General features: G+C 48.0%; 1 protein-coding gene and 1 pseudogene across 4 annotated transcripts; both read right to left on the bottom strand.

The window, feature by feature from the left end:
- Nucleotides 1-1,302: 1,302 nt before the first annotated feature.
- Nucleotides 1,303-11,356, bottom strand: LOC101706877 (glutathione S-transferase Mu 1-like; annotated as a pseudogene). Its single transcript, XR_015452026.1, has 9 exons — nucleotides 8,180-11,356; nucleotides 8,037-8,084; nucleotides 7,813-7,888; nucleotides 7,373-7,437; nucleotides 7,005-7,086; nucleotides 6,814-6,914; nucleotides 5,750-5,846; nucleotides 5,554-5,664; nucleotides 1,303-3,672 (listed from the first exon to the last, which is right to left on the bottom strand). The product of XR_015452026.1 is annotated as a glutathione S-transferase Mu 1-like (transcript).
- Nucleotides 11,357-11,508: 152 nt separating this feature from the next.
- Nucleotides 11,509-17,273, bottom strand: LOC101705794 (glutathione S-transferase B). Of its 3 annotated transcripts, none has more exons than XM_004853650.4 (8): nucleotides 17,112-17,273; nucleotides 16,719-16,800; nucleotides 16,214-16,278; nucleotides 15,850-15,931; nucleotides 15,654-15,754; nucleotides 14,207-14,302; nucleotides 14,011-14,121; nucleotides 11,509-11,995 (listed from the first exon to the last, which is right to left on the bottom strand). In XM_004853650.4, exons 1-8 carry the CDS (start codon nucleotides 17,145-17,147, stop codon nucleotides 11,906-11,908), a joined length of 663 nt encoding a protein of 220 aa, XP_004853707.1. In that variant the 5' UTR covers nucleotides 17,148-17,273; the 3' UTR covers nucleotides 11,509-11,905. The 3 variants fall into 3 exon arrangements, with proteins under 3 accessions (XP_004853707.1, XP_004853708.1, XP_004853709.1); XM_004853651.4 differs by having other exon boundaries at nucleotides 16,725-16,800; XM_004853652.4 differs by having other exon boundaries at nucleotides 16,391-16,800; nucleotides 17,112-17,207.
- Nucleotides 17,274-17,940: the final 667 nt, after the last annotated feature.

Here is a 17,940-nt window from a genome sequence, read left to right as displayed (position 1 = left end):
CAGCAAGTCCTGAAGAACCATTTTCATATATCAGTGCCCCAGAGACTAGCCCTCCCTCAAACCCCTGCCTAGCTGAACCCCTCCCTCATACTCAGTTGCCCAAGTAATACAATGGCATACTGCTGGTAGGTGTGGAGTCAGAAATCAGCCACCGTCATGAGTGCCTCTCATTTTTTGTTTGTTTGTTTGGTACCAGAAATCGAATTTGGGACCTTGCACATGGGAGGCAGGCAGTGGAACCACTGAGCTAAATCCCTGGCCCTGAGTGGGCTCTGACTTTATGAAGGGGCCTGGGCAGACAGGGGCAGAGCCTAGTTGTAGTGCACCCTTGGCCCATTCAACCCTTCTTTCATGAGCCACCAACAGAGCACGTCCTCCATTCCCAACAGGCTGAGAGAAGTAAGATCCAATTCGGTGTGAGGTTCTTAAAAGGGGATTGGACCATGGAGCATTGTACTCATTACTGGATTAATCCAGAGCTAAGTGTGTTGCTGGAGGTGGATCCTGGTCCGAGGAGCCGGGTTGCTGTGTTTAAGCCTGCCAAACATGGTCTGGAATTTTTGAAACTGAGCCAAAATAAACCTCTCCTACATTACATTGTGAGTGTTAGGTAATGTGTTCCCAGGAGGAGAAAGTGACTAACATAGAGCCAAATGCTGCAATTGGAAAAATATTGTCCTAGAAATGTTGGCTAGCTGGCAGGAGACCAGAGTGGCCAATGAGTCCTTTGCAAACAAGGAAGCAGAGAGAGCTGCTGCAAGGGGTCCTAGAAGCAATTATACCCTCGGGGCAGCCCCTGTGGCATCAGGTACAAATCAGAGAGAAAAACACTTGGGCAGAGAACGTGGTGCTCGGGGGGACAGGCTGGGCAGCCAGTCTTCCAGGGTACAGGTTAGGGAGGATGTGACTCTGGTGGCCCCACAGCTGACCTCCCATGCAATCCTGTCCCAGGGCCAAGCACCCTGAGCCTAGCCCTGGTGTAGTAATTCTTTGAGAACTGCTGGGGTACAGCCAGGAAGAATAAACTGAACTTAGGTTTTTAAAGGTATGACATGACTAAAAAGGGTGTGCAGAAGACTCCCACCGGTCTCTGCCAATTTACAATGGCTTCACTGGGACGCTTCTTGCATTACATGCTCTCCTCTCTAGCACTGGCCACAAGTTGAATCTATGAAGCACCTAAATTTTCCCATGGCCCTGGACAGCAGTGATGGAGGTCACCAAGACATAGCTCCTTTCCCACTGTTTACCCACCCTTCACAGCTTCCCAGACACCCTCATGCACATGGAATAGGCAAAATGTGCAGTCAGAGAGATTATATGTTTTTATAGGAGCCTTAAAATATTGATAGCGAACATGGAGATTTACCACAAGGACAGATGTTTTATTACAACACATGTCAGTCAATCCCTCCCAAATAGAAAGTCTCCAAATAAATGAGTATCCTCTGGCATTTTCTGTTTTGTTTGGCTTTTACCAATTCACTCATGATTATTGTAGTCTATCTCTGTATGTTTTTGCTAGGTATACTAGACACAGTTCTTCATGCAAACAAAAACGATAGATGATTAGATACATTATTTTGCTTACACACATACCTATATTAGCAATTGGCTCATGTGATTACAAAGATGGAGAAATCCCACAATGTGCCACCTACAAGCTAATGAAACAAAGAAAGCCTGTGATGTATTCTGAGTCCAAAGGCCTGAGAATGGAGATGGGAATGGGGTGTGATGGTGTAAATCCGAAATTAAATCTCCAGTCCAGAAAACCAGGAGTGCAGATATTCCAGGAGAAGAGAAGACAGATGCCTCAAAGAGAGAGCACATTCACCTCTTCTCTATGTTTTGGTTCTGTAAGAGCCCTGAGTGACTGTATGATGGCCACTCACATTGATGATGGCTATCCTCTACTAACTCAACTGCTAATCTTGTCTGGAAAAACCTCAGTAAAGAAAGATCTACGAGTGAATTCAAATCATACTGGAACCAACCTTCTCATCAGAAATGCTCAATTCCAGAAAGGAATGATTTCAATTTCTCTAGTTAGTAGCGAAGTAGAGCAAGTTTTCATCTGCTTATTGGCATTGGTATATCTTCTCCGGAGAAATATCTATTCAAGTCATTTGCACATATTTGAATCAGTTGTTTGGTTTGTAAATAAAGCTCTACTGGAGCACGGCCGTAACCATTTACTAGGTGTGGTCTGTGACAGTGCAGTAGAGGAATTATGAGAGACCACAAAGGACTGGCCCTCTGTGGAAAATGTTTGCTGACCTCTGCTACAAATCCAAATCTGTTTTACTCTGGTTTGATATTTTTATTTATCTGCTTAACTTTTATTATAGTTTCATGTTAATTTCTATTTTTCCTACATATTTTTATCATGTCTGTCTTTAAGTTAAAATTTAACAACTGTTGGTTTAAATAATTTTTATCTTATTGGATTTATAAAATTTTAGCTTCAATGACATTGTTTTATGTTTTTATTCATCATTGATTTTACAGTGACCTTGAGCACCTATTGCTATCCTATTTCTTAACTGCAGGAGTCAGTTGATCTTATGGACAAATGCTCATCAGGACTCTCCTCAAATCTGCTTCGTTACTAGCTACATCTTAGTCAGTGCCTGACCAAGGCCAGAATCCATGGTACAACTGCTGCTTCAGGAAGCTGCTCACTCGGTGCTTCTCCAATTAGTCCTTCTCCTTTATGGTTGACCTGATCTAAAATGTCACAGCCCCAAACTGCATATATTGCTACACTGCTACCCAACAAGCTCGGCCTTCGCATCTCCAGTCACTTTGTTGCAAGGGCAGCTGGAGCCTCTGAATGCTTATGTGAGAGACAGCTAGTGGCTCAGACTCCAACACCTGCCCATATGAAATCTTTTGCCCCTTATCCTGTACCTCCTTGGACTACAAGATAGCTATTCCCAGAGCTCTAAGTTCCAATACTGGCTGTATAGGCCCACCAAAGCTTCTTTGAGAACAATTTTTTCAAATTTCCAAATTTCTTAAACATTGACCTATGTCAGGCAATGTCATACTTATCAGAGAAAATGTCCAACATGGTCTGGATCCTTTCCTCAAGAAACTTGTGATTGTGTTGGACACATAAACCAACTGCAATACAGTGGGAGAAGTCAATGGAGAAACATCCTGAGAACACAGAGGAGGGATATCCAGATCAAGGAAAAACAGGGGTTGGAGAGTCACCACGCTGAGAGCTAGGTCCTGCACACCAGGCAGTACTAGATTCTACTGATCTTTTAGGTCATCCTGGAAAGCTCAGGTCAGTTGGGCTCCTCAAAACAAGGGCAGGAAAAATATAATTGGATTTAGGGGAGGGAAAAGGAAGGCAACTTTGCAGAAGTACAACAGGGAGCAGTACAGAGCCTTGACTACAAAGGGATTAGTACAGAAAGGAAGCCAGTGAGACCTTCAGAAGAGAAAAGTAGAAAGAAGAAAAACATACTGAGAAGACTGAACTGAGATTCAGGGAGCCAGGTGTGTCCAGCCCCCTTGGCCAGCAGGTGCAATGACAGATCCCCTTCTGTGTTGAGGTATCACATGGTCCTACTTGTTTACCCACATGGCCATTTTTAGAAACAAAGGACCTGGAAGGAAGCGGCTGGACTTCATGTAGGCTGAGATCTTCTTCAGGCCCTGCAAGTGGGAAAGAGAAAGCTAAAGTTCAGGTCTGCAGCACCACTGAGTTTCAGTAACCCCACACCAGGAACATCCATTAAAGATTCACCCAACTACCCAGCAAGATAGATCCTGCCATCACCAGATGTCAGAGGGAAACTAATGAACGTAACTTCCTCATTCTCCCATAGCTACTAAGAGACAAAAGCCTGGATGAAGCTGGCTAGGCTCTGTCTGTCCAGTTCTATGCTCTCTCTGTCTATACTCCCCACTCACCCACCCAAGAGGCTCTGTTACTCCCCATCTGCACAAACTCTCCTTTCTCATACCGGGGCTAGTGCTTGCCTGTAATAACACAGAAGAAGGATGTAGCAAAACAAAGGAGCTGAGAACATGCCTGTGTACCTTGGAGAAGAGCCCAGATCTCACCCAGTGACTCAGCAAATCCTGGATGTAAGTAGAGAAGGGGAAGAGGACTTGCAAAGAAAGGACCAACCATGTCTAAACACTCACCTAAATTAGAAAGCTGAAACTACTATACTTGATACCTGATCCAAACTACACCAGGCCCTAAAATACTTCCTCTCTGGCTGTGGTACAGCAGAATACGTTGAATGACATTCAGATGTGCTGTGTGCCATATTACCAGGAAAGGTAGCCCAGCTAATTTGTAAAGGATTCAGAGATCCGGTTTCTACCTCACAGTAAGGCACAGCTGGCTTCAGGCTTCAGCACTCTGCTCTCCTCCACCCTTCCCCACAATCATGCCAGCTCTTGCACAATCTTCAAGGCCACTCTGCCTGGACCAGAGCCACAGCTGATGAGAACTAGCTGAGAAAGCACATTACGCCATATGGGGGGGAAGGGAAAGCAGATTCCAGGCTGAAAAACTACATAGACTAAGGCCTCAAATTCCCAAACCTCTAATGAAATAGGCTTTGCTGGGCTCAAAAAGGTAGACTCTGGGTGATACATGATTAGCTAGGAGGTGAGGTCCAGGCTGTGCTCCCCAGCACCCGGGTGGTGCCACATGTACCCCACAATCTGGTATGTCTGCTGTCCTCGGCTACACTGAGTCCCAGGAGAGGACTGAGGGGTCTCTGCATCTCCCTCTGAGACTGACACACAGCCTCATACAGAGGAGGTGGAGAGGGTCAGTGAAGAGTAGTAGAAACTAGTGTACTGCCCACTTCACAAATGGAGAATTGGGGCATTAGAAGAAAGCAGGAGAAGGAGGAGGGAGAGAAGGAACGTCCCCAACCATAGAGCAGGTCAAGATAAAATCCTCCAATGGGGCTCCCATATGTGTACTCAGTCCAGGACCAACTACAACCCACAGGGTCTCAGGGCTGCCCCAGATGGATGTCTGACTGGGCAAAGTGCTCTGCAGATCAGATGTCAATACGGTCTGCATCTTGGTGTATCGCATCCACGCAGCCTTGTCCAAGCCCTCCTAACGCCAGCTGCACACACTCCTCACGTGCTCACCCTCCTGCCAAGGGTGCTGGGCTGGAAACCCAGGCTGCCCACGGGTCTAAAGGTCTTTCTCTGAGCACAATACAGGGAGAACCACCTCCCGTTGCCCTTAGAAGCCAAAGGCTGACACGGAGCCCAGCACAACTTCCACTGGCACTGGGCCTTTCAGCAAATGATTTACCCTCTACAATCTTAGTTCCCTTATCTGTGTAGTGGGGCTGGTAATTCTATTAGCCTTGTAGCAATGTTGTAATGATAAATTTGACACCATGGATATGAAATGCTGGGCACAAGTCCTGGCATATAAAGTTAGTGCTCAGTCAGTACTAATTATTATTTATGTCACCTCAAGCACCAAGAAAGCACTAGGGAAGGGGACAAAGAGAAAAGGGCACCCAAGAATAAGGCAATCAGAGGCATCACCTCAAAGCGGGATATGAAGTCCTTCAGCTTGGGGAATACATCCAGACACTTGGGTTCAAATATACGGTACAGGTCAAGGACATCATAAGCAAGGAAATCCACGAAGGTGATCTGCAGAAAGCCAAGAATGAGAGGGCTGGAAGCTCATAATGTGGGAGGAATAACAACTTCTCTTCCCCTTCTCCCTTCCCTTTACCTTGTTCCCTGCAAACCAAGGCTGTTCCCCCCAGGAACTGTGAGAAGAGCTTCATCTTGTCAGGGAGCCCCTCCAAGAACTCTGGCTTCTTTTTCTCCTGAGGCAAAAATCAGGTGTCACCATTATCAGACACAAGTTCCCTGTCAGCGGAGGTCAGACTCACCAATGTCTTGCATGGCCCCAGGTGTCCAGGGGCGAGCAACCGTCTTCCGTAAGACCGAGACTGAGTCGGGGTACAGGCTTCCGTTGAACACTTCAGCACCTAGCAGACTCCAACAGACACAAGACTCCTCCTTTTAGAGTTTAGAAAGGCATAGAGGGATTCAACTCTGTGTCTGAATCTATCACCAGTGTCGTCCAAGTCAGATCCTGTAGGTCAGACCCAGGACTGCCACGAGGACATGGTAGGCTCTGGACCCAGATGTCTGGTGGATTCAGGGAGGCAAGGTACAAAAAGAATACAGGAGAGAAGAAAAAGTTCTACCTAGTGGATGGGTGAAGAATGGAATGGATATCTGAGTAATGTGGGTGAGGTTAGGTGTTTTTATGCTGAAAGGAAGAGGGAGAGAGACAGAGGCCCTCTGGCTGACCCTAAGGTATCTACTAGGAAAAGGTCCTGATTAATGCTGGTATCAAGGACACAGCACTGGAGAAAGTATTGGGTAGATGTCTGAAGAAGAGGGTGCATTGCATTCCCATATATTGGGCTTTTCTGTCTCAAGGTTTGAGTCACTGAATTAAGGACTAGGCAAATGGTATGAAGATCTCAGATGGGGCCAATGGCACACATGAGGGTCACAAGGGGAAACAATTTGGAAAACGTGACTTTGGTATTGAAACAAATTGTCCAAAGGGGGAGTCTGGACTGTACCCTAGTATTTGTGGAGATTGATTCACAGTGTTTATTTGATATGATTTTGAAGTTATAAGTGTAAGGTAGAAAACCCAGAAGAAGCAGTACCAGTGCAAAGAGTTTAAATGCTGAACAGGACGTGTAGATATGAATGCAAAAGTTTAACTCCTGCTCCAAATCTTATCTGGTCCAGGCCCACGGCGGAACTCACAAAATCAGGGCTGTAGCAGACCATGATGAGCTGCATGTGGGTGTCCATAAGCTGGTTCTCCAAAATGTCCACACGAATCCTTTCCTCTTCTGTCTCCTCACCTGCAGCCCATAAAACAGAGACTCAACCTTAGCATCCCACCCCAGCCGAGTGCAGCGGGATGGCCAACCCCCAGCCCCAGCTCTACTCACACAGGTTGTTTTTGCGGGCAATGTAGCGCATGATGGCGTTGCTCTGGGTGAGCTTGTGAGTCCCATCAATTAAGTAGGGCAGCTGCATGGACAGACAGAAAAGGTCAGTTGGGATTCTAGGTCCCAGGATCCCTTCCCTGAGTTAAGGCAGACATGAGACCTGGCTCTCAGTGTGCTTGCCCAGGGCAAGCCTACAGAAATATACAGTCGAAAAAGTGAATGAGGTGGGATATCCACCATCATAGAAAGACAGGGTAGACAACTAGGAATGAGAGTAGTTGGGCAGGAGTTCGAATCCTAGGAATTCTATGCTGGGATGAGGCAGGGAAGACTTTACTTTCCCCAAACCACTCCAACCCCTCACCTACATTGGGAAAGTCCAGGCCCAGCTTGAACTTCTCATTCAGCCACTGGCTTCTGTCCTAGTCGGGAGCTGTGGTAGAGAAGATGAGCTGAAAACAAACCTCTCTTGAGTTCATTGTTGCTACCCATGGTACTCTCCCAAGGAATCAGGGGCTAGAACCTGAGACAGTACAACTAGAATCTGAACCACTGACCCCACATTCCAAGGATGCAAGGTTAAGTGTGCTTGTAAGGACTCTGCAGCCAGCAGGACTAGGGCTTGCAAAAGTTCTAGGCACCTGCTAAAAGGTGTCCTAGCATTCCACTCCCACAGACCTGCCTTAGGTGACCATGCTGCAATTTCAGAGATTTCTGCAAGGGGCACGGTCTAGGGCCATCTGCAACAGGTGGCCAGGGTATGGGTCAGTAGGATTGGGCACGGGGCTGAGCAGGAAGGTGCCATTACCATCCCCCATGGTGTATCTCTTCTCCTCATAGCTGGTGTCTGTGTATTCCAGGAGCAGGGGGATGGCGTGAGCCAGCTGGGAGGGTAACCCGTGAAAGAAGTTACAGATTCAGGGACTCAGACTGTGACCTTCACTTCCTCCTTGTGAACCCGTCTTCCTCTAACACACACACACACACACACACACACACACACACACCATGCATGTACACACACACACACACCTCAAAGCTTGCAGAAGGCTCTAGCATCTTCTGAAAAGGATCCACGTCCTGAAAAGGATCCATGTCCTAGAACTTGTTGGCCAGCTGCTCAGTCTGGCTCCACCCAATCGTCCTCCCACACATGAGGCAGACCCCTAACTCACCCCGCGGATGTCCCAATAACCAAATATCATGGGCATGGTGGTGGCAGTATAGACCTGCAGACAGGTCTCTGCCAGGCAAACCTACTTTTAACTGCAAGCAGAGCACGGAGGGGCGGGGCCTGGTTGCTGAGCAGATTTCCTGTCGCAGACTTTACTTCCGTTCCTCCCCGCCCCGCCCTGCACTCCAGCCTACCCAGGATGCACAAACCCAAGTGAGCCCGAGTCTCAAGGGCAGACACAAATCAAGATCCAATGCAGCTTCAGGCCTGAGGTCCTGGGAGCCAGGTCTAGGTGCCCAGAATCCAAAGGCAGGGCTTAGCTGTTGGGCCCCCCAGCCCCGCCAGCGGCCCTTCGCCCCCATCCTGCTAGGTACACAGGGAGCTGCCCTTGCACTTGGAGACTGGCCCAGGGTGTGAAAGAACAAAGCTGTTCTCCCTCCTTTTCCTCCTTGCATCTCTCACTGTTCACCCCTTACCTGCTGAATCCCTACATGTTCTGGGAGGCCAGGGTCAAACCAAAAAGGAGGACCCCCAAACTGATAGTTTAATTCAGCCCCCGTTACTGGAAAAAGAGGATTCGATGGTGTGATAGCTATATGACCCCTGACAGCCTAGTGTCTACAAAAACAGTGTCAGTGAAATGCGAACTCCAGGACTCCCCAGCACCACCACCAGGGCCACACATGTTCTTCATATTTTCCTTAGGGAATTGGGGAGCCTGAGCACTTCAGAGAGAGCTGCATAAAGATTATGCGAATTAGCCAATTAGTCTTTTATTCCTTTTATTCTTTTTTTGTGTCAATCTGTAACAGAGACTTACAGGTTGGACCTGCAGATACCCAGTGTACAACTAAAAGCCAGATAAAGCTTGGCATCTCTACCTTCCTTTTATATCTGGCTGTTATTGCTTTTAAATTTTGGGGTCAGTTTCTTGCTCAGCTCTCCCCATGGGCAGGTTCATCACTTAAGGTCTGTCTGAAAATTGGTGATATGGGGCTTATGAGCCTTAAATTTACCTAACCTATCTTGCCCCTTCATGACTGAGGATACTCAGAGGAAGTTATAGTAAGATTTTCAGGGACATTCAATTTCCAAGTTTTATGAAATCCTGTTCCAGACACCTTGGGCCAGCACTAAGAAGTCTCCAGTCGTTACTCTAATCTTGCCATCACCTTGGATTCCAGCAAAAGCAGAGCCTCCCAGACCAAACACTCCATCATGGGATCACCCCCCACCATGAGCAAGCAATGACTCCATGACTGAATGGAGGCTGACCCCCAACCCTGACCTAAGCAAGAACAATCATATCATGGGAATCAGATTGTCCCCTCAAGTCATAAGGACTTGATCTGCAGAACCAGCCCCGAGGTAATGATCAAGAGACCACCTACTTGACCAGGATTACCCACCTGCCAGCCGTGGAAACCCCCAGCCCTGCAAATTCCAACCCTTGCCTTTGTTCTCCTTTTCTATAACACCTCAAAGTTGCTATCAGTCTTTACAGACCTTGAACCTCTTTATCTGTCCTTTCCAGTGGCAAAGCCTTACTGATTAAAGCGTTTTCCTGCCTTTCATCATTGCTCATCTTTTTGATGGGGTGTTCTGGGACCAGTGTTGGAAGGCCCCAACCAGGGGTTTTCACCTAGAACTCCATTAACAAATCCAAATCCAAAAATTAGACACAGTAGAGGACAGGGTATTTGCACTTCTCCACAATATACTACAATATAGCAAAACAATCCCAGTGACCAGCCCAGGGGCTGCAAGTGTAGTGAGCATAGCTAGAGTGTAAGGTGAGGTGGAAGATTTGGGGTCCAAGGGGCCAGACACTTCTCCTGCATCCAAGGCAAGACAGTAGGGTGTCCAGAGTAGATCGTGGAGGACTCCATACAGGACCACAGCCTGGCCTGGCTGGGACCAGGATAAGACCAGATGTCCAAGTCTCTGGATTCTGGCCTGGTTCTAGCCCCTGGTTCATGTATGGTCTTGGTACATTTGGGAGCTCAAATGGCCTTTGACGTCACCCTGTTCTCTGGGACCTAGGGTATAACCTTCAGAAGGACATTCTCCTACCTGAACACTGTCCTTTAGGTCAGAGGACTATCTTGTTTAAAGGATTTTACAAAGCATAATGGATATACAAAAACAGGTGAAACTTAGAAATAAAATGGATTTAAAAATTAAAGGGCAAGTTGTTATGAAACACAGGAAGAAAATTTGAGGAATTGTATAGCAGTTAGTGTCAGGAGCAATGCTACATAATTTTAGGGAAAAACCATTTGATTAGGCCTAGTTCTCCTGCCTACAGCCCAGCTACGGCATTTTGAGACATAATTCCATTTTGGCCTCTGGTCACAACTGAGACCTCAATGACCAGGTGATGCTGTGATGCTCCAGGATAAGATCACACCAGCTGAAGACATCCTGGGAGGAACAAAATCTTCATCTACTCAGTTCCTCATTGTTCTTGGATTGTTACACTTTATGCGGAAGTACTGAACTCTCCGCAAGTCATTTGTTACATCTGTTTCTCCCGAGGTACTGAATAAAAGGTGCGGTAAACTGAGGGCTTTCGTCTTTGCTACCCAGAGCAGCACTGATCAGGCCCAAAGCTCAGCTTCTTCTCAAAGTCTCATTTTTCTACCTTTCCTATAATTCGCCTTGTGCTGCCGTGGCTCGCAGGAGACTAGGACTCACTACAGAGGTTCTAGTAACGTCCCCTTTCCCTGTTCCCTACAATTTAGGATTACATGGTGTGAACACATCTTTAGCGAATATTCTGGTTTGGTTTTTTTTTTTTGGTACCAGGATCGAACTCGGGTCCTTGTGCTTGTGCAGCAGGCGGCGAAACCACTGAGCTAAATCCCCAGCCCAAGCGAATATTCATTAAGGTATTAATTCACCAGGGTGAGGAGTGGAGTAGGGGTGGAGGACAGGCAGAGGTCATCTCATGTGGGTTAAGTCAGAGAAGCCACATGCTCTGCAGCTGAAGGTGGGAGCTCAGAGGCCACAACACTATGCTCTGTGATTGATGGGGACTCGCCCACTCTTGGTCCCTAGTGAATAAGACATGCAGCCCTGCCTCTCCACAGAAGCCTCAGTACTGCTGCAGGAGTGAATGAGAGGTGCAGGCCCAGAACAGTCCCTTTATTCTCGACAGAGCCTCCTACGGTTTTCTGCTTTGCAGATGTCAGAATTGGAACCAAAAAGTCTCAAAATTCTACTTACCCTGTGAACCCACTACCACCAAAATCAGAGGATAATTCCTTGAAATTAGCAGTGACAACTTGTGAGTCCAGGGAGCCAAAGGAAATAAAAAATTCACAGCAATTATGTTTTAAGTTTTATTGAGGATCAGACAGAGCCAGGGCACCCAACACAACAGAGACCAGGGCCTGTACACCAGGTTCCAAACCAGGCAGATGGAATGGAGTCAGGCAGCCTCCTCAAATCAGAATAAAGGACTATCTGGTTAGTTTCAGGTCAGGCACAAGGAAGCGGAGAAGGGGACTTCTGTAAAGTAAAGTGGGGAGGTGAAGCTTAAGAGGCATGATTTGGGGGGGCGGTGCTCAGTAGAAGAAAGGGAGCTGATGAGGCCTTGCAGAGAAGGGAGTGGAAAAGATAGAGGGATGAGAAAACTGATGCATGGATGCAGGCGGCCAGCTGTGCCCCAGGATAGGGACAAGGGGCAAGGTAGATCCTTCTCCCATCCTGGCATTGCAGGGCCCTACTTGCTGCCCCACACTGCACTCTGTGAAAACACAGGTCTTGGAAGGAAGCGGCTGGACTTCATGTAGGCAGAGATCTTCTCCAGGCCCTGAGTGTGGGAAAGAGAAAGCTGGACCTCAGGTCTGCTGCTCCATTGAACTTGAGTATCCCCACACCAGGAACAGCTCTTCCACATGGGCTCAAATGTGGGAGCACAACCCAGTCCACTGAGGTCCCCAGCTCTGGTGAGTAAACTTTTCAATTTTCTGTCACTACGGGGAGGTTGAACACTGTTAAAGGTGGATTTATATCCACTAGAAATTACAATATAGTTTGAGAAAACCACTCAACAACCCTGCAAGATCAGCCCTACCATCACCTTTTATTGGGAAGGAACCTGAGGTACAAAGAGGTTAAGCGATTTCCTCATGCCTACACAACTAGTAAGTGGGACAGGGCTGGATGCACCCCGGCTCTGTCTCTCCAACTCTATGCTCTTCCCCTCCACTCAGCCCTCCCCCAAGAGGCTCTGTCTTTCCCTCTCTGCCTAAATATTTTCCTTTTACACAAGGAAGTTCCTTCCTGCCTGTGTTGGCAAACAGAGGAGGGATCAAGCATAGCTAAGATTCCAAGAACATTTGAGTGCAGATTGGAAGAGAGCCCAGGCTTGCCCAGTGAATCTGGATGAAAAGGGACAGGGGAAGAGAATCCAAAAACAAAGCCTGAGCAAGGTTTCAATCAATCCTCTGAGGGCAAAAAGTCCAGATTTCTCCTATAGTCAATAACGTCGTATTAACTTGCCCAACCTACCCTATCTCCAGCCTGCTACTGGTATATGTGCTGCCGAAGCAAGCACTCCAGCCTCTATTGGGGCAGAGCCATATGAGGTTGGTTGTATTGTGTGCCTTCCTACTTGTAGAATGAGTTCCTAACTAATTTCAAAGGATTCATAGAAATCCACAGTTGCCTGTGCTTAACAAGCCTGGCCCAGCAGGACTGAGGCTCAGGCCATAGCTCTCAGCTCTGTCCCTCAAGCCCTTCCTTCCCACCTTCATGCTCTTGCACACTCGATCTGGACGAGAACCAGAGCCGATGAGAACTAGCTGAGAAAACACGGTACTCGTTGACAAGTAGAAAACAAGCAGATTTCAAGCTAAAAACTCATTGCATTAATGGCTCAAATTCCCAAGTCTCTAATAAAATAGATTTTGTTGGTGACAAGTGGATTCTGCAGAACCCGATAAGATGCAAGGCGAGGGGCAAGCTATGCTCCACAGCACCCACAATGTGCCACATACACCTCACATCCAGAATGTCTGCCCTTCTCGCTTAAACTCAGTCTCTGGAGGGGCCCAGGAGAGGGTCTTTTCTGCTTGTGTCAGTGGGTTCACGTCAAGCTTAAATAGAGGAAGATGTGAAGGATATCAGTGAAAATGAGAACATGACCACGTTTTACAGAAAGAACACTTGAGATATTGAAGAGGAAGAGAAGGATGAAAGTATGGAAATAGGACACCTAACAGAACAATTCACGATAAAATCACCCAACAGGGGTACCCATATGTACAATCAATCCAGCACTAACTATAACCACAGGGTTTCAGTGCTTTCCCAGTTGGGAATCTGACAGACCACAGTGCTTGGCTGATCAGGTAAGAATCGTCTGCATCTTCGTACTTTCCATCCATCTAGCCTTGTACCAGCCCTCCCAGTGCAAGCTGCTCACACCCTTCACATGCTCTCCCTCCTACACAGGCTGCTGGGCTGGAAACCCAGGCTGCACAGGGCCTCAGGATTTTCTTTGGGCACAACACAGGGACAGCTACTGATGCCCTTAGAAGCTAGAGGTTGACAAAGACCCACACACAGCCTCCGTTGGTGCTGGGACCCTGAAAAAATGACTTAGTCTCTAGTCTCAGTTCCTGTGTCTGTGCAGTAGGATTGGTAATTCTACCAGCCTTGGAGGTTGTTGCGACGATTAATTCGATACAATGGATATAAGATGCTGAGAATCTCAATACTCATACATGTTATTCTTCAGGTCAGCTATAGCACTAGAAAGGAATCAGGGAAAGGGGCAAGGAGAAAAGGACACATAAGACTGAGAAGGGGCAAGAGTGTCACCTCAAAGCGGGACATGAAGTCTTTCAAGTTAGGGAAGGCCTCCAGGCACTTGGGGTCAAACATACGGTGCTGGTCAAGGATATCATAAGCAAGGAAATCCACGAAGGTGATCTGCAGAGAGTTGACAATGAGTGGGCTGGAAGCTCATAACATAGGAAGAATGACAACTTCTCCTTCCCATCTCCCTTCCCTTTACCTTGTTCCCTGCAAACCAAGGCTGCTTCCCCAGGAACTGTGAGAAGAGCTTCATCTTGTCAGGGAGGCCCTCCAAGAATTCTGGCTTCTTTTTCTCCTGGGGGCAGAAATCAAGTGTCATCACCCTCAGACACAAGTTCCTTCCCTGAGAGGCCAGACTTGCAGCCCTCTTTCCTGAAATTGGGCCTAGGCCAGTGTCATGGCCTCCATTTAATGTAGCACTGTTTCTTAGACTCCCACTTGCTAGGAGACCCCCATCTGTCAGAAGTGATGGGAAATCACACAGGAATACAACTCTGTCCCTCAATCTGTCACCACTGATCCAAACAGGGTTCTGTGATTCAGACCCAGGAGTGTCTGAGAACCTGGCCGGCTTTCAACTTATGTCAGTGGAGCCAAAGAAGCAAATAATAAAAGATTAAAAGAGACAAGACGAAGTCCTACCTAGTGAGAGGGCACACAAATAGAACGGATATTTGAGCGGTATACACAAGGCTGAGGCGTATTTGATGTTAAAAGCAGGGAAGCTGGGCCTGGTGGCATATGCTTATAATCCCAGCTACATTGGAAGTGAAGGAAGATTGCAAGTTCAAGGAGCCTGGGCTACTTAGTAAAACGCTGTCTCAAAATTTAAAAAAATAAATTTAAAGGACTAGGATGTAGTTCAGGAGCATTTGTCTTGCAAGTACAGTGTTTCCTCAGTTTACAAACTTCATTCGTTTTACGATTTTATGGAAGATGGCTGTGTCTGTGTGTACGTGGGGAAGATGGCTGAAGTCATGTTTGTCATCCAATGTGGAGTTTGTGAACAGAAGCAAAATTTTTCAGAACGCTTTTGTTTGCAAACTGAATTGTTTGCAAACAGAAGCATTTGTGAACCGAGCCATTATTGTACAAGGCCCTGATTTCAATACACAATAAGGAAAAGGGCAGGAGAGGGACAGAGGTCTTCTGGATGACATTAAGCTGCCTATTAGGAAAATCTTCTGACCATGCTGGTGTCAAGGACACAGCACTGGGGAAACAGTTTAGCAGATATCTGAGGACCAGGCTGCTTTCCATTCCCTCATATTGTACTTCTTTTGCTGAGGGTTAGAGTCTCTGTATTCCAGAAAGAGCCTTATAGTGTGTAAATCTAGGAGAGATAGCTGGTGGCAGATGTTAAAGAACAGAGAGATGAAAGGGATTTTAGAGCATACACTCACATCAAGGACAGAATATCCACTTTGGGGACTCTAATCGGTATCACAACAGGAGGGGAGTGATTCACAGTGTTTACTGTACCATAGATTGGGGTTATAAGGGTCAGTTTAACGGTAGGATAGGAAACCTTGGAGAATCAGTACACCGTTACAGAGTTGAATTGTCACATAAACCAGGGTAGATGTGAACCCAAGAGTTTAACTCCTGTTCCAAACCCTGTCTCCTCCAGACCCATGGGGACTCACAAAATCAGGGCTGTAGGAGAGATTGATGAGCTGCATGCGGGTGTCCATAACCTGGTTCTCCAAAATGTCCACACGAATCTTCTCCTCTTCTGTCTGCCCACCTGCAGCCCACACAACAGAGACTCAGCATCTGACCCCACCCAAGCCCATGGAGATGGCCACTGTCCCCCCACACCCAGCAGCCAGCCCTACTCACACAGGTTGTGCTTGCGGGCAATGTAGCGCAGGATGGCGTTGCTCTGGGTGACCTTGTGAGTCCCATCAATTAAGTAGGGCAGCTGCACAGACAACCAGGAAAGTCAGTTGGGATAGCAGGTCCCAGCATCCCTTCCCTGACTTAGAGCAGACATGAGACCTGGTCCTCAGTGTGCTTGCCCAGGGCAAGCCCTGCATAGATACACTGCAGAGTGAGTGAATGAGTGGGACAGAACATTTTAGGAAGACAAGGTAGACACCAGGAATGAGAGTAGTTGAGCAGGAGTTCTAATCCTCAAGATTTTATGCTGGGATGAGGCAGGGAAGACTTTACTTTCCCCAAACCACCTCAACCCCTCACTTACATTGGGAAAGTCCAGGCCCAGCTTGAACTTCTCATTCAGCCACTGGCTTCTGTCATAGTCCGGAGCTGTGGCAGGGAAGATGAAGTGAATACAAAACTCTCAGGAGTCTAACCCTTCTTCCTTGGTACACCCACCACCACCACCAAGGAGTCAGGGGCAAGACTCCCGACAGTGGACCTGGATTCTGAGCCAGCAGTCTCATAGTTCATGGTTTGGAGCCCGGAGGGGAGATCAGTATTGAGGGATGAGGATCTTATAGGATTATGGCTTTCAAAATATTTTCACAAGCTCTAATGGGAAGCCCAACCCTCACAAACAGAGAGGGATCCAGAACTTCAACTCAGCATCCTGAGTCATGAGGCCAATTATCCCCATAAAGGTTTCTGGAAGGGGTTGGTTCCTGGTGCAGCTGCAGGAAAGTTGCCAAGGTAAGCAACAGATGGCCAGGCATGGGTTGCTAGGTGCTAATCAGCAGCCTTGGACAGGAGTCCAGGCAGGAGGGTACCATTACCGCCCCCCATGGTGTATCTCTTCTCTTCATAGCTGGAGTTTGTGTATTCCAGGATCAAGCGGATGGGATGAGATATCTGGAAGAGATGGTGAGGCAGAGATCAGAGACAGGACCTTGACCATGGGACTTCATTTGCTCCAAGTGAGTCCCTCACACTCCAGGAACACCCATCTTTCATGCATACTCGCGAGTGTGCACACACACACACACACACACACATACACACGGAGGCACACAGGCTCATACATGAGTAGGCGCGTGAGTGCTGAAAGAGACATGTAGAGGACTCCAGCAAAACCTGAAGATGCAGTTCCTACAATTTGTGCCAGCTGTTCACATCCCCACCCCGGGTCCCCCTTCCACCCGTCAGGCAGACCCCTCACTCACCCCGCGCAAGTCCCAGTAACCCAGTATCATGGGCATGGTGCTGGTGCCCTGGACTAAGCCGACAGGGCTCAGCAGCTCAGGACAGCCACTTTATTGAGCAGAGCAGAGAGGCTAGGGGCGGGGCCTAGTCACCCCTCCCCGCCCCGCCCCCTTCCCTCCCCGCCCCTCCCCGCCCCTTCCCCACCCCCCCCCTTAGTCTGTGCTTCCTCCCCCGCCCTCCCTGAGTGCCTCTAACACGGAAGCCCTGTGGGCGACATCTGACCCCAGAAACCCAGTGGAGCAGTAATCTGTGCTGGAAGCCTGTCCAAGGAGCGAAGTCTGGACACTCAGAAGCCAAAAGCAGAACTCGGCCCCCTTCTTCCTCAGACCTGCCCTCGGATCCCTGAGCCTACCCCTTCTGCTGAGTCCACAGGGTGTTGGCTGTGCACTTGGACACGCACCAGACCAAGGAAGAACAAAGCTGACCCACCCCTTTCCCCTCCTCACATGCTCAGCAATGCGGGCCCTGGGAGGTTCAGGCCGCCTGGCTCAGGCCTAAAACCTGAGATGTAATTCAGCAGCCATCACTGGAAGAAGAGGACACTGGCAAGTCAGAAAGTTCTTTGATGCTTTATAGGGAATGAGGACTCCATGTGCAGAAATAGGGTCAGTGAAACGAGAAGTCCCAGGACAAGGGGGAGACACAAACTGTGGTCTCCGTGTTTTCCTTTAGGGAATTTGGGGCAACTGGATACTTCAGTTATCTGGCTAAAGATTATTCAAATGAGCCAATTAGCATTTCACCCCTATTTGTGGAACCCTAAATGCAAGAACCAGATAGCGTGGGAGA

The sequence above is a fragment of the Heterocephalus glaber genome, unplaced genomic scaffold (genome assembly GCF_053883595.1).
Source record: "Heterocephalus glaber isolate CG9 unplaced genomic scaffold, H.glaber_assembly_v1.0 deba00001442, whole genome shotgun sequence".
In the NCBI taxonomy this organism is placed as follows: Eukaryota; Metazoa; Chordata; class Mammalia; order Rodentia; family Bathyergidae; genus Heterocephalus; species Heterocephalus glaber.
This window is presented reverse-complemented; position numbering and strand designations above follow the sequence as displayed.